Source organism: Astatotilapia calliptera, chromosome 13 (genome assembly GCF_900246225.1).
Source record: "Astatotilapia calliptera chromosome 13, fAstCal1.2, whole genome shotgun sequence".
Classification (NCBI taxonomy): domain Eukaryota; kingdom Metazoa; phylum Chordata; class Actinopteri; order Cichliformes; family Cichlidae; genus Astatotilapia; species Astatotilapia calliptera.
This window is the reverse complement of record NC_039314.1, coordinates 12732974-12747783: the sequence shown is the minus strand read 5'-3', so window position 1 is coordinate 12747783 and position 14810 is coordinate 12732974. Positions and strand designations below refer to the sequence as shown.

Sequence of the window (14810 nt, the reverse complement as noted above, 5' to 3'; positions counted from 1 at the left end):
ATACAAAAAGAGCAAAAAGCTATAGGAATGCAGCATGAGTTTTAAATGCTTCTAAGACTAATAAGTTCCTTCTTTATTTTGAGCGTACTCAGTGACAAGTTTCTTGCTTCAGCACTGATGTTTATCAAGACGTCAGAGCTGTAGTTAACTGATTACAGGCGCTGCACAGCGACATAACAACACACCACTTGCTCAGACTTGCCGGCAGGAGCTGAGAACAGCCTGAGGAACTGACCATGACTACGGGGATTGGGTGTCACAAAAGGTGACTCACAAGGAGGCCGATTAAGGAAAAGAAACTCCCTGCATACGTTACTTAATCCACACACACCCAGACTCAAGACAGAACAATGGTGCAGAGATTTTGTTCGTTGTGGTTTTACTTTTCAAGCGAAATCCTGGAGAACTACCCGAGGTGTGTGAGCCCTGACCCAGGAGCAGAGTGTCGACACTGTATGTAACAATGCCATTTTTTCATGAGCAAACATTACCATGAATCTTTGACCAGAGACAAGTAATTTGGAATAATGTAATGAGACAGGCGCTTTTTTGATCAAGTCCCTCTTAAATAATCATCATATTATTGCTTTAATTTCTCAGCATTAGCTCAGTGAGACACATATATGTAAAAGAACTTGATTTTCATATCTTGGTCATATTATTAGGAACAGGTTACTTAAGACAGAATTTATTTACTGATTAAAAGAATGTGATGCACAGAAGAAAAAGAACTAGGCAAACTGATAAGCCATGGTAGTCTTAACTAGTTGGGACTGAATGTGCTTTAGCACACTGTGAAAGTTAATTGATAGTTAATTGAAAACAGAATAAGCAGTCGCTTAAATCGTTTCACTCTGCTGGACCTGTAATAGTGTTTGTGCTTAATAATTATTTTGCATCTAAGAGAAAAAAAAATCCATTTAGGATGCTGATAGGTTTTAGGAGTGCTGGTAGGCAGGTCATCTTTGGATGAGCCATTTTCTCCCATTTCCAGTCTTCGTGCTGTTGCAAGGATAATTCAAGCTATCTTTTGACTATCGGTTAAATGGATACCTCCTAAAATGTCAGACTGTTGTTTTTTTTAAACTTTCCCAGAGATTAAACAGACATCTTTTCAAACTGAGGCTGCAGGGAGTGGACTGGAGGGGAGTCTGTTTCTCTAGGCACAGGCTTAATGGTTATTTCAGCGGGTGTCCTGTGGTGTTAGTTAATCAATTGTTGTTAAAGTCCTCAGCATGATATATAAACCTGAACTGGCCTGAAAAATGCTTTGAGTGCTTTGAGGCTAATGGCATTTGGATACACCGAGACAGGGAGGTTAGAACACTGTTCTTGTCACACTTGGTCATTTCAGTTTAATAGTCAGCAAATAAAGTAATTAAACTGAAATTCAGGTCGTCCCTAATCCATGATAACACACTGTATACTGTAAACGGACGTGCAACAGAGAATACATTTGTCTCAGTCTGACACACACTTGGGTTCTGTAAATGTAAATGTTTGTGTAACAAACATCTTTTATGGATGTCTTGTTTATGTTAGACACATTATTTCGCAGTCACCCAGCCCTTGAACAAAGTTAAACTGGCTGTTTGAGTTGTTGTCCTTTAGACTCGTTCGCATCAGGTAAAATGCTTTAGTGATTGCGGCTTTGTTACCCAATAGCCCCTTTTTCATTACCAACTGAGTGCTGACCAAAAAGGACAAGGGATGTGACTTGTGTCAGCAAAATAAGTTTGAGTAGCTCCACCCTGACATTTCAGCCACAGGGGTTAAGATAATGAGTAATCTTTCTGGTTTGAGTTCACATGGGTTTATAGGAGTCATCTATGTGAAGACACTGCAAATGTTTTATTTGATTTTAAACCAACATTCCTTGCCATACATAACAATAAATAGAGTCACACTCTAAAATTAAAATGTATCGTCTTTGAGGAGTGCTGTGCCGCTATTCCCGATGTATTAACAAAACCTCTTTGTGTCCGTCAATATGCTAGATTTTCGTCATTCTGAACTTTGTACCCAAATACAGAAGGGGAGTGGCTTTAGGTCTGAAACAGGTTTATGACTCCCTGTGAGCGAGTTTCGAGTCTGATAATTTGCATGTTAGAACTGGAATCCACACCCTCAACCTGCAGACTGCTTATCATGTTGAGACACCTCTGCTTCTTTGTCTTTTTCAGTAGGCACACATGAGTCTCTAAACATTGAACATAAGTTGAAAGTATGTAAATGTAAGCAGGATATTCTGGGAGCAGTCAAGAGGATTTTCACAGAGTCAGGAATCTAAATGTAAGTCACTGTTATTGAGTATAAGATAACATTGTTGTGACTAGCTCACTAAGCTTTTGAAGCCGCTGAGAGACATTCAGCGAGCGGCTGTAAGAATATCAAATGCCTCGCTTTCAAATGAATGAACACTGGGAGATTTATGAATAAATGTAAACAGAAGCCGTTGTTATGAGGTGTGTGTCCTATGATTAAACGCGTTGCGATAACAGCTGCTCAGCCTTTTGACATTTCTGTTTACCAGAAAAGCAGCACAACCAAGCCGCACACTTGAAGGAGCTTTGATAACTGAGATCTAACTCAAAATGTAAATAACTGCGCATGTATAAAATCAGAATGTACAAGAAAGCTGAAAAGGTACCTGAAAACAGGTATAAGAAACAGCTGTACATAAGGTGATCTGTATGTTGGCAATGGTTCATGCTCTGCAGCAAAGTCGGCAGTGAAAGTATAATTTCCACTCACACTTTCCCATAGAGGAAAGTAAAAGCGAAAAGGGCGAGTGCAAATTTGACTCTACGCTCTCTACACTTAGCCAACATTAATGTGAAACTAGAGTGAAAAGCTTGAATGTTTAAATTGTAACACTCGTTTGTTCAGCCGACATGTGTTTGCATTAATCTGGTGAGACCTGATTGGACATATAATGTCAAATATAACAGGGAAGCACCTGGATCACCGAATTTATGAAAACCGTGGGCTTTAAAGGTTACAGTGTTTTTTTTTATTTCCTGTTGTCCAGTACTAATATTAACAGGGGCAATAGCTTTAAGCTGTCAATCTGTCAATCTAAACTCTAAAGGGGCAAAAGGGCACCCCAGTTTGAAGCGATTCACATTTAAACATGGAAGGAGCAGATATGGTGTTCAGTATTTCAAAACAGCTTTCAAAACCAAAATAAGTGTAAAACACAGACCAGATTTACCAGAGTACATTAAAAACCACTTAAAATATAAATCTACTGACAGCAAATTATCATGTAGTTCCTGGTTTAGCAATTTTATTTTGTGTTATTTATATAACATGGGCGTGCTGAAGCATGAGATATTTACCACCCTCTTCTCAAGTAATTTATTATATCTTATTATTGAGTGTTACTGAGGAAATGCTGGTTAGCTAATCAGTAAACAGCTCTTTGTACAGCCCCTGATTTCTTTTTCTAGTGGTGAGCTCACCTTAACGTCAGGTGAAAAACAACTACACCTTTCTAACCATCCAACCATGCTGGGTCTTCACGTTGATAAAAGTGACAGAAGTGAAAACAGGTTGGTTTTATTTACATTTCAACTGTACAGTGGAAATTCCTTGATTCCACATGCTGAGGCCTCCATCAGAGGCTCGGGTTAGAGTTTGCTTTCCTGTCTGTAATATGTTATAAGGCCTGGAAAATGCCTAAAATACATCTTTAAACATGCCTTTTAATATCTTCATCACCTCATAAACGATCTAGAACATTAAATAATTTACTGCTTTATATAAGAACACTGCCTTTAATGTACTCTTTGACCTTTCCATGCAAACTGTAGTATAGTTTAACATTAACAACTTTCCGCATACTGCATTACAGCTTACCTTTCCTCGTTAGGGTTGCCATGAGTCAACATGTTCCACCCTGTTGCACTGTTTGCTCTCTGATCCTCTAACATTATGTCATTGATTTTCATTTTCTATTACAGGTCCTACTGAAAAAGTCTGGAGCCATGGAGTCTCCAGAGTTTTCCCTGTTGTCCTCCTTGCGAGGTGAATTTAAATCAGAGGATTTCATTCAGCCTCACTATAAGGAGTCGTATCGGCTGGCAATTGATCGCTTGGTGAATGGCGGCAGAGACAGTTACCAGGAGTTCTTAAAAGGAGAACGGCTCGGGAGCTTTCTCTCCGAAGATGAGATCCTCTTCATCACTGGAAATGCAGAACAGCTCCCACCTCAAACCCAGACCGAGGAAATCAAAGATCCCTCGGATACCAAATCATCCTCTGGGACATATTGGCCCATGCACTCAGATGTGGAAACGCCAAATCTGGACTTAGGGTGGCCGGAGGTTTTGCATGAAATGTTACAGACTAATATAGATCTGCTCTTTCATCCACCGAGACTAAACAGCCCAACAATTAAAGAAGTCATCCGGAAGCACATTCAGGATGCAAGACAGGTAATCAGAGCTACCAGCAACAATGGACTGAGATATGCGGGCACGCATTGATCACAAAAGCATGTCAGAAGCACCTTTCTCCTTCAGGGAAAAGGAGTGTCTGCCTGGGCCAAAATCTGGTTCTGCAACTCACCATCATGTGAAATGAGTGTGTGAACTATTTTTATAGTAATTTCGATTACTGCATTATAAGAAGCAGTTTACACCTCAGTAAACAGCCTGTGTCAGTTTTGCGTAGTGGACGATTGCTTTTTTAAAAGTCTGAGCTGACTGTTAATTAAAGCAGCATGTTCACCAGAAAATGGCAGGAAAGTATCAACATAAGTGATCAATGCGTGCCCGCATATCTCAGTCCTAAAGCTCACAAAGCGCTAAAGAACCCACCCCCTCAGTTCTCATGCTAGTGAAGTGTAAAGAAAACGGAACTGGAATAAATCTTTAATGAAACAGAGCAGCTGCACTGTCTCAAGCCTGTCCAGACAGCAACTTTTAATTTTTAAATAGTGCATATATGAAAGTGCATTGGAGATCACACACAGTCCAGGCACAATATGTATTAAAGTAACACTCAGTAAAGTCACACATAGGTTCATTACATCCTGCAGTAACACAGTGTGATAGTGCTATTTTCAAAGCGTCCAGGAATTTCACCGTCTGCATTATCATTAGGAACCTTTTATGTACACTTACTGAACCTGAAGTGAAATCAAAGAACGAAGCAAAAGGGCTCTAGTTTGGTCCCACTCACAAAAATGTTCCAGGAGTGACTGAAATGGATTTGAGATCAATGGATGGCTGTGGCTCAGGAGATACTGAATCTCAAGTTGCCCCTGATGCATCCATTGGAGTGTGAGTGTGTGCATGCCTGTTAGACAAAGTGCTTAGGTATAGAAAAAGTGCCTGTGTGAATGTGCATGTGATTGGGTAAACAAGACTTGTGGTAAAAAGTGCTTTGAGTGCTCCAAACATTTAAATGTATTGATTATAGATAAGCACATGTAGCCGTTTATCGTGTCCCTTTTTCTTCAGCATGGAATCATGTTGGAGACTTTGTTCATAAGTGATTTTTCAGAGTCTCATTTAAGGCAATTTACCATTTATGAGCTTGCAGATGTCAGATTGATTTACTATTCACTGTTGATTTGTCCTTGCAGGTCATTGCCATTGTAATGGACGTGTTTACTGATGTGGATATATTCAAAGAAGCCGTCGACGCTTCAATACGGGGAGTCCCGGTTTATGTGCTTTTGGATGATTACCATTTGAAAAGTTTCCTGACAATGGCTGAAAACCAAGATGTGAAACTCCAACAACTGAGAGTAAGTTTAGGATGGAATGGATTTATTTGATGTTTTGGCTGTGCATGCATTCTTACATGTAAATATTATCTTCCCAGGCTTAAAATGTTTTTAAAGTTCACAATAATTAAGAAGATAGTTTTCAAAAAATTGTGTTTATTGCCATATGCAAAGTAACAAATGACCTTTTTTAAAAAAAATAAACCTTAACTTTAAAGCGTTAAATTATTAGTAAATCTGGTTAAATCTGGTTAATCCTGTTTTTGGGTGGAGTTGTAATTACTGTAATTACGACTCAAACACACCTACAAAATTACATAGAAATTACATGCCAACAGCAACAACAACAACTCGACGATTCAACAAATAATCGGAATGATTCTGTACAATATGCATGCCTGTATCACATATTAATTTCCTCTTTGACATATTATTACCACTTGTAAAATGTGACAGTCATACATATGTTCTGACACTCTCCTTTCATTGCTCTGATTGCAGAACATGAGGGTGCGCACCGTGAAAGGTCAGGATTACCGCTGTCGATTAGGAGCTAAATTTCATGGTGCAATGGAGCAGAAGTTTCTTTTAGCTGACTGTCACACAGCAATTTACGGCTCATACAGGTAAACAAAACTGCAATACAACCGGAGCTGTGGTTGAGACCACTGAGGTGCACACAAAAAGCTTTCAGCACTATATTTGTTCTGGCTCTTTACAAAATTTCTGTCACAGTTAGTATTTATTATTTGTTTCAGCTTTTTGCTGTTTATTAATGTGAAAAGCTTGTAGAAAATGTGACTGCACTTATAGTGGAAAAAAAAGTTTCAGTATTCCAGGTGTTGTAAATGTATTTTACTAGTGTACTTAGAGTCTGTAAGTGCAAACCTTTAAGTGAAAGGTTTTCATTTAAAGTGAAAGCCTTTCAGTTTGAGACTAACAACTATTTGAGGATAACAAATCTAAGCTGTAAACCAAGGGAAACAAATCAAAATACAGTTTTTTATACAAGTATTTTCCTGTTTGTTTACAGTTTCACCTGGTCATTTGAGAAGATCAATCTGAGCATGGTTCAGATCATCACAGGACATCTGGTGAAGTCCTACGATGAGGAGTTTCGAACCCTCTATGCCCGATCGATCGTGCCACCTGAACTGTGTCCTCCAGAGGGTTTGCTCCAACGAAACGGGTCACTTGGGCAACAGATTTTACCAAACTGTCATTCTGCTCCAAATCTTCAGCGGAGGGACATGTTGAGGCAAAGTCTGGACACAGTCTATCGGAAGACTCGTGAGAGGAACCTTGGTCAAAGAGATTATGAAGAGAGGCTGTTTGAAGAGGAAGATTACAAACTTAGACCCTTGATGGAAAATGGCATTGGTGTTCAGGAATTTCAATCGGTGGAGGAGATGAACTTCTTCAAAAGGCACAGCTATGCTGGAGAGAGGCAAGATGGACACGAATCCATCCCACAGAACATCAAGCCTAGAGGGAGCAACTGGAATATCTCTAGAGATGGAGCAAACAACTATGCTATGAATAATTATTTACAAGTGCCACAGATACACAGAAGTCACAATTTGCAGTCTTACAACGGAAATGACAAACGAGTTCTATCCAAGCAGCAGAACATGCCAACATTGGAGAATATGTCCAAGTCCTATATGCGTACATTGAGGATCGAGTCATATCTTAATAATCCTGATGTCCCATTTGGGGACTCTTGTGACTATTTAGACCAGTTTGAACAACTGGACAAAGCTAGCCCGTTCATGCAGGGAGGGATGAGGTCCTCTCTTGCTCTCAGGCCAACCGTACAAGAACAAATGGAGGCAAACAGATATCTACATACTTCTAGTAGTCTTAGCCCCACAAAAAACAGTCATTTACACTACTCATCCATGCAATGGACTCCAACAGGAGCAGGCTATGATACAGGTAGAAACCCTTATCATTCATATGCCAACCTGAGCCGAGCTAAAGACAGGCAAATAATCACAAACCCTAACATTTTCAGTGACAACTGGGTCAAAAGGCACAGTGTGGCAGATCCGAGATCAAGCACACACGAATCATCAAATCACATGTACAATGCTTTTGTAAGGATGCAAGAAGGCCAAAGTGAAGCAGCAATGACTGCACTGAATGGAGGACATGGGTCAAATCTAAATGAAGATCAGAGATCTGTCTCCCATTATGATGTCAAGAGCATGACAAGCACAAAGAGTCCCAGTGGCCCCATTTGGCAGGAGCCACCGGCCCGGGCTTTGTCAGCAGCAGCCCTGGATGTGAAAAGCAAGGATTTGACTGATAAATCAAACCGCACAGGTGCTAAGAAAATCACATCTTTGCTGAACATACAAGAGAAAAAAGAGAATTCAATTAGGAACTCAAAAACACCAAGTCTCACGTCAGCGGACAGCTCAGACACTCTGACTGCTGAGGATGAGGAGAAAACATCAGTTATAGAACAAAAACATCTCCCAAGCAGAAGCATTTCTCTCAGTTACTCCTCAGAGCGCCAGAGGAACAACGTGGAGGGCATAAAATCTTTAAAATCGCGATTCCAAGCTGAGAAAGAACAACAACCTCCGCAGAGCGCTCTCTCCAAAACCACCACACAGAAGAAACCCAGCATTTTTGACAAAAACACAAGGCCTGGATTTCACTCAAGCAGCTGGAGCAAAGACCGAGGAGGTGAGAATCGCCTGTCGAGCAGATTTGAGCCTTTCGGCTCATCGGAAAAGAAAACCTCTCTACGCACTCCACACAGCTTCAGAATCAAACCGTCCCAGGAGAAGTCCAAAAGCCTTCCAAAAGGCGAGGCAGCTATTGAACTCAACAGCACTCAGGCTGCCCGTGGACATCATGAAAACAAGCTGGAGAAATTCTTTCAAAGAGTGGGAAATTTTATACACAAGAACAAGTAGCGACGTGTCTTAGCATTACGCACACTCTTCACAGGTCAATAACTACTAATGCACATGTGATTGGTAATGTTTATACATGTAGCTTTGCACTTTGCTGCGTTAAGAAAATGTTTTGGCAAACAGAGTTTACGTCTTTACTGGTTTATAGGTGCACTGATGGATGCCATATATTGGCAATCTGGAAATACAATTGTCAAGCTGCTTTTGTGTCTTTCTTCTACTTGAACTTCCTAACAAATTCACTGTCAGAATGTGTTTGGGGATGCGTACCTTTTTGTTGTTTCAAAATGTCACAAAAGTATAAAATGTATTGCTGCAAGTGCATACACATACCAAGGTGCTGTTACTACTGCCAAAGCCACATAAATGTTGACGGGCAAGTTACAGAATAAACATTGCAAATGCTACAGGTGTCCAAGATAAGATATGATGGAGCACATCCTGTGTCAGACAGGTTTTGCCGAATGCTGGGAGGGTGCAATACTTCTGTAAAACATGTGCTGTATTTTCTTAATAAAAATTTGCATCACTTTTAATATATTGTATTCAGGAAAATGAAGAACACTTTCTTTATTAACTCATTGCTTTTAAGAGATTCATCATAAGAGTTTGTTTTAATTCATGGGTTTTGTGCCTTAAGTCAAAAGTCAATGTCCCACACTTGACTCAAGGTGCAAGCCTGTCTCTAGGCAATATGTTCGTATATTCTTCATCCTGGCGTTGTTCCCGCTGGTGCAGGGTCCGCTCTTCGGCAAAGGTTTCTCCATTTGGTTCTGTCCAAGGTGTCCTCCTTAATTTTGTCCATCCACCGTTTCTTTGGTCTGCCTCGAGGCCGGCATCTTTCTGGGTCGATCATCATTGCCGTTTTTGCTACAGAGTTCTCATCGCTTCGAATCACGTGTCCATACCACCTCAGGCGGGACTCAAACATCTTTTCCTTAATTGGGGCTACACCTAGTCGCTTCCGTATGTCTTTGTTCGTAACATGGTCCCGTCTTGTAATTCCGAAGCTCCATCGGAGCAGGGCTACTGGGCGGGCCACCGCTTTGTAGATTTTTCCCTTGAGTCGATCTGGCATTCTTCTGTTGCAAAGGACACCAGTGACCTGTCGCCATTTTAACCAGGCTGCATTTATTCGTGCTCGGACATCGGAGGTTATATTTCCATCGTAGCTGATGACTGAGCCCAAGTAGCGGTCTTCTTCAACTCTTCGCTGTCAGTTATGATGGTGCCATCAGTTTGGGGGCCTCCTTCCAGGTATTCGGTCTTTTTCGTATTGAGCCGCATACCGTATTCATCGAGCCGGGTCTTCCAGAGTTGTGTCGTCGTTTGGGTCTCTTCTCTGTCTTTGCTGGCGAGGAATACATCATCGGCAAAGAGGAGAGACCATGGACGAGGTAACTGGAGCTCGGCCGTGATGGTATCCATACATAGAATGAAGAGGAGGGGTGACAGAGCTGACCCTTGGTGGACCCCAACTCTAACTGGGAAGGGAGGTGATAGTCCAGCGGTGCATCGGACTGAACTGGTGGCATTGTCGTAGAGGAGCTGTATCCATTTGATGTACGCCTCAGGGACACCATGCGATCTTAGGGAGTGCCATATGAGGCCCTGTCGAAAGCCTTTTCAAGGTCTAGGAAGGCAATATGTACCGTCTTGTTCTTTTCCCCTGTGCTTCTCCAGCAGGAGTCGGGCGGCGTGTATGGCGTCAGTTGTTCCACATCCCTTTACAAAACCGCATTGGTTGGGGGTGACGTTGACAATTTCCCGAAGACGTGCATCGATGACTCTTTCGAATATTTTCGTCGTGTGACATAGTAGGCGGATAGGACAGTAATTTGAGCATTCGGCTACATCCCCTTTGTTCTTCCATATGGGTATGGTAATGCTGGTCATCCAGACCGTTGTTCGTATGTTCGTATATTACTACATTGATTTCCTAATTTGATTGTGTTGACACACAAACACTGGCTGTACTCTATGCTATGAGTGCCTCGGGCTGGTGGGGAGCACACCACATGAGTTATTGTGTATTCAATCAGACCACAATCTTTTAACCAAGTGGCAAAATATTTGCTCTTATTTTATTCTCTTTAGGAAAAGCAGTAAATATTTTTAATGATATGACAACAACAACAACAGCATTTTTGTGACCTGTCAGGTATAATAATTAACTTCATGCATAGCATAGATTCAGAGATCTTAATAGGTATGTTATTCAAAACAAGCACCCAGGAAATAATGGTAAAGCATCCAGTGCACATGCATTTACACTTTGCCTTGAGTGTAAATGCATGTAAACTGCAGCAATTCATCTCTCGTTTTCATTATTCAAGTATTATTTCTATACAGTTAATATACAGTGACAAGCTCACTGCACAGGAGTATTTAAAAAAGAATTCAATATGCTGAACTTGCCAGCTGTGAAGCTTTGTTTATTTGCAGTATTCCTGAAATTATTTTTGTTAAATATATGGAAAAAGCTAGAAATTCTTATTGTAAAAAGAAAGAAAATTACAGTATTTGACGTGTTTTTTTAATGTTATCACATGTCATTAAAGACAGTTGGTCAGCCTCATTAAAGTCAACATTTAAAGATGGATAATTTAGATAAGGTAAAGAAAAAAACAGATAATAATAAAGTAAGACAATGAGTACTTACAGTTTTTGCCCGTTGCTTGAACACTATAAACCCATGCTTAGACTAAAGTAACACAACTTGAAGCTTTTGTTACCATACCTCAAACACATGTACCCATACCTTAAACAAAAGCGCTCCTTTGCACCCTAGTTGCAATTATGCAACACACTTACTCCTTTATGCAACACACATGGTCCTGCATACTACACTCCATTTCATACATAAGACACTTTGTTCACAAAATTAAATTTCAGGGTGCCATTTGGAAAACACATGTATCCAAAATACAAAACACATCGGGTAATTGCAACCACTCAAATACACACCTGAAGGACCTTACTTGCAAAACTGAACACCAATTAGCCAACTACAAAAAGCCCTCAGTTTAGCCAATTCAAGAACTTTGCAAGCATGGAGCAAGAGGAAGAGGAGGAGGAGGAGGTCGAAGAGGCCATGCACAGACCCATATTGCTGATGATATAAGAGCAACTTTGGTGTCATCAACCAGGGCCTGACTATGAGGGAAGCTGGGCAGAGAGTCCACCCACATCTAAGCCGCTTCACAGTGGCATCTGTAATAAGAACATTCCGAAAACAGGTCTGTCTTCACCTCTCTACCTTCTACTCTACTCTACAGTATATCACATTACCATATCAAGTGTACAGGGTATTGCAAGGTGCTAATGCTCCTTTTGCAGCCAAAGTGGTAGTTTCTGTGAAACATACCATGATTACTTATATTGAAGTACAGTGTTGTACAGTGGATGATACAGTATATACAGTAAAGTACTGTAAGAAAAATAAGCAAAGCGATGACAATATGTGGTTGTATTCCTCTAGAATGACTCGAAGACCTTCTGGGGGAGGACGCCAACGCATGTTCACACAACAGCAGGAACTTGCTGTTGAGGACCTAGTGAGGGCAGACAATGCCATCCGTCTCCACCAGCTACGAAAGCAAATACTTGCAGACAGGCAAGTGTTCAACAACATAAACCATGTGAGCATCACCACCACCACTGCATTTCGTTGCCCTGTACCTGTGCATGTGCAATGACAGTAAAGTTGAATTCTATTCTATTCTATCACACGCATCTTGAGAAAACACAGCATCACCATGAAGCAGCTCTACAGAGTCCCATTTGAGAGGAACAGTGACAGGGTCAAAGGACTTCGAGCTGAATATGTACGGGTAAGTGTAACTGTCCTTTACATGTATCAGAATCAGAATCAGAATACTTTATTGATCCCTGGGGGAAATTATTTTTTGTTACAGTGCTCCATTTTAAACCAACATTAAGACAAGACAGACAATACGCTAACTAAGAATAGTACAATATATACATATATATACATACATACATACATACATAAGTCACTTATAAATAAATAGTTGGAAAAGAAACATGTGTAGCTGTAGCAGCAAACAGTGTGTTAAGTGGATGCGTTGTACAGGGAGATGGCCACAGGCAGGAATGATTTCCTGTGTCGTTCAGTGGTGCTTTTCGGTAATCTCAGTCTCTCACTGAACGAGCTCCTGTGACTGACCAACATGTCATGGAGTGGGTGGGAGGTGTTATCCAACATTGTCTTTATCTTGGACAGCATCCGCCTCTCCGACACCACCTTGAGGGAGTCCAGCTCCATCCCCACAACATTGCTGGCCTTACGGATCAGTTTATTAAGTCTGTTGGCATCTGCTCCCCCAGCATGCAACAGCATAGAGGATCGCACTGGCCACAACAGACTCATAGAAAATCCTCAGCATTTTCTGGCAGATGTTGAAGGACCTCAGTCGCCTCAAAAAATAGAGACGACTCTGGCCCTTCCTGTAAAGTGCTGTGGTGTTTTTAGCCCAGTCCAGTTTATTGTCAATGTGTACTCCAAGGTATTTATAGTCCTCCACAATGTCAACACTGACCCCCTGGATTGAAACAGGGGTCAAGTGTTTCCTGGTCTTCCTGAAGTCCACGATCAGTTCCTTGGTCTTTGCCACGTTGAGCTGCAGATGATTCTGCTCACACCACGTGACAAAGGAGTCGACCACAGCCCGGTACTCTGTCTCATCATCCCTGCTGATGCATCCAACCACCGCAGAGTCATCAGAAAACTTCTGAAGATGGCAGGTCTCTGTGCAGTGGCTGAAGTCTGTGGTGTAGAGGGTGAAGAGGAAGGGGGAGAGGACAGTCCCCTGTGGTGCCCCTGTGTTGCTAATCACCTTGTCAGACACACACTGTGGGAGACGTACATATTGTGGTCTTCCTGTCAGATAATCAACAATCCAGGACACCAGAGAAGCATCCACCTGCATCGCTGCTAACTTATCACCCAGGAGGGTCGGCCTGATGGTGTTGAAAGCACTGGAAAAGTCAAAAAACATGACCCTCACAGTGCTCGCCGGCTGGTCCAGATGGGTGTAGACACGATTGAGCAGGTAGATGATGGCGTCCTCTGTTCCGAGACGAGGCTGATAAGCGAACTGAAGGGGATCCAGATGTGGTCTTACTATGGGTCGCAGCTGGTCCAGGATGAGCCTTTCCAGGGTCTTCATGATGTGGGAGGTCAGTGCCACGGGCCTGTAATCCTGGGGGCCACTGGGACGAGGCGTCTTTGGTACAGGGACGAGGCATGATGTCTTCCACATCACCGGGACCCTCTGCAGACTCAGACTCAGCATAAACAGTTTATGAAAGACTCCACACAGCTGGGGGGCACAGGTCTTGAGGACAAGGGGACTCACTCCGTCTGGTCCAGCAGACTTGCCTGAGTGAAGTCTCCTCATTTGCATCTCAACCTGGTATTGAGTGAAGGTGATGGGTGGGGGAGGGGTCTCAGGAATCTCACAGGAGGCAACATGTGAAGAGAGAGGCTGGCACAGTGGTGTGGCTCTGGATTCCAGGCTGACTGCAGGTGAGGTTGTGGGGGTGGGAGCAGACACTGTGGTGTCGAATCTATTGAAAAACAGATTCAACTCGTCGGCTCTATTCTCACCTCCCTCAGCTCCCTTGCTGTTGGTTGGCCTGAATCCAGTGATGGTCTTCATGCCCCTCCACACCTCTCTCATGCTGTTCTGCTGGAGTTTCCACTCCAGCTTCCTCCTGTAATTGTCCTTAGCCTCTCTGATCTTGTCCTTTAGTAACACCTGGATCTTCCTCACCTCCTCTTTGTTGCCCCCTCTGAAAGCCCTCTTCTTGTTGTTGAGGAGGGCTTTGATGTCCTTAGTCACCCACGGCTTGTTATTTGGGTAACAATGAACAGTCTGAGCTGGAACAATGGAGTCGGTGCAGAAAGTTATGTAGCCTGTGATACACTCAGTAAGCCCATTGATGTCCTCGGCGTGAGGCTCACAGAGTGTTTCCCAGTCGGTCACCTCGAAACAGCCCTGTAGTTCCGCTATTGCCTCCTCTGACCACCTCCTAACAGTCCTGGTGGTCACAGGTTCCCTCCTCACAATTGGCACATAGCGGGGGGTGAGGTGAATCAGGTTATGATCTGACCTACC

The 14810-nt window shown here is 42.3% G+C and overlaps 1 protein-coding gene across 6 annotated transcripts; it reads left to right on the top strand.

Moving 5' to 3' along the window:
* Positions 1–211: 211 nt before the first annotated feature.
* On the top strand, positions 212–9212 carry fam83b (family with sequence similarity 83 member B). 6 transcript variants are annotated; one of them, XM_026189128.1, is made up of 5 exons: positions 212–453; positions 3966–4439; positions 5594–5758; positions 6239–6363; positions 6771–9212. In XM_026189128.1, exons 2-5 carry the CDS (start codon positions 3990–3992, stop codon positions 8665–8667), a joined length of 2637 nt encoding a protein of 878 aa, XP_026044913.1. In that variant the 5' UTR covers positions 212–453; positions 3966–3989; the 3' UTR covers positions 8668–9212. The 6 variants fall into 6 exon arrangements, with proteins under 6 accessions (XP_026044913.1, XP_026044912.1, XP_026044909.1 ...); XM_026189127.1 differs by having other exon boundaries at positions 3453–4439; XM_026189124.1 differs by lacking the exon at positions 212–453 and adding an exon at positions 1516–2292.
* The last annotated feature ends 5598 nt before the right edge of the window (positions 9213–14810 follow it).

What these genes read in the sequence shown, in the direction of transcription:
- fam83b (XM_026189128.1), top strand. Translation starts at nt 3,990, where the DNA reads ATGGAGTCTCCAGAGTTTTCCCTGTTGTCCTCCTTGCGAGGTGAATTT. An exon ending in ACATTCAGGATGCAAGACAG is followed by an intron (nt 4,440 to 5,593) that starts GTAATCAGAGCT and finishes TTGTCCTTGCAG; the next exon opens with GTCATTGCCATTGTAATGGA. An exon ending in TGAAACTCCAACAACTGAGA is followed by an intron (nt 5,759 to 6,238) that starts GTAAGTTTAGGA and finishes CTCTGATTGCAG; the next exon opens with AACATGAGGGTGCGCACCGT.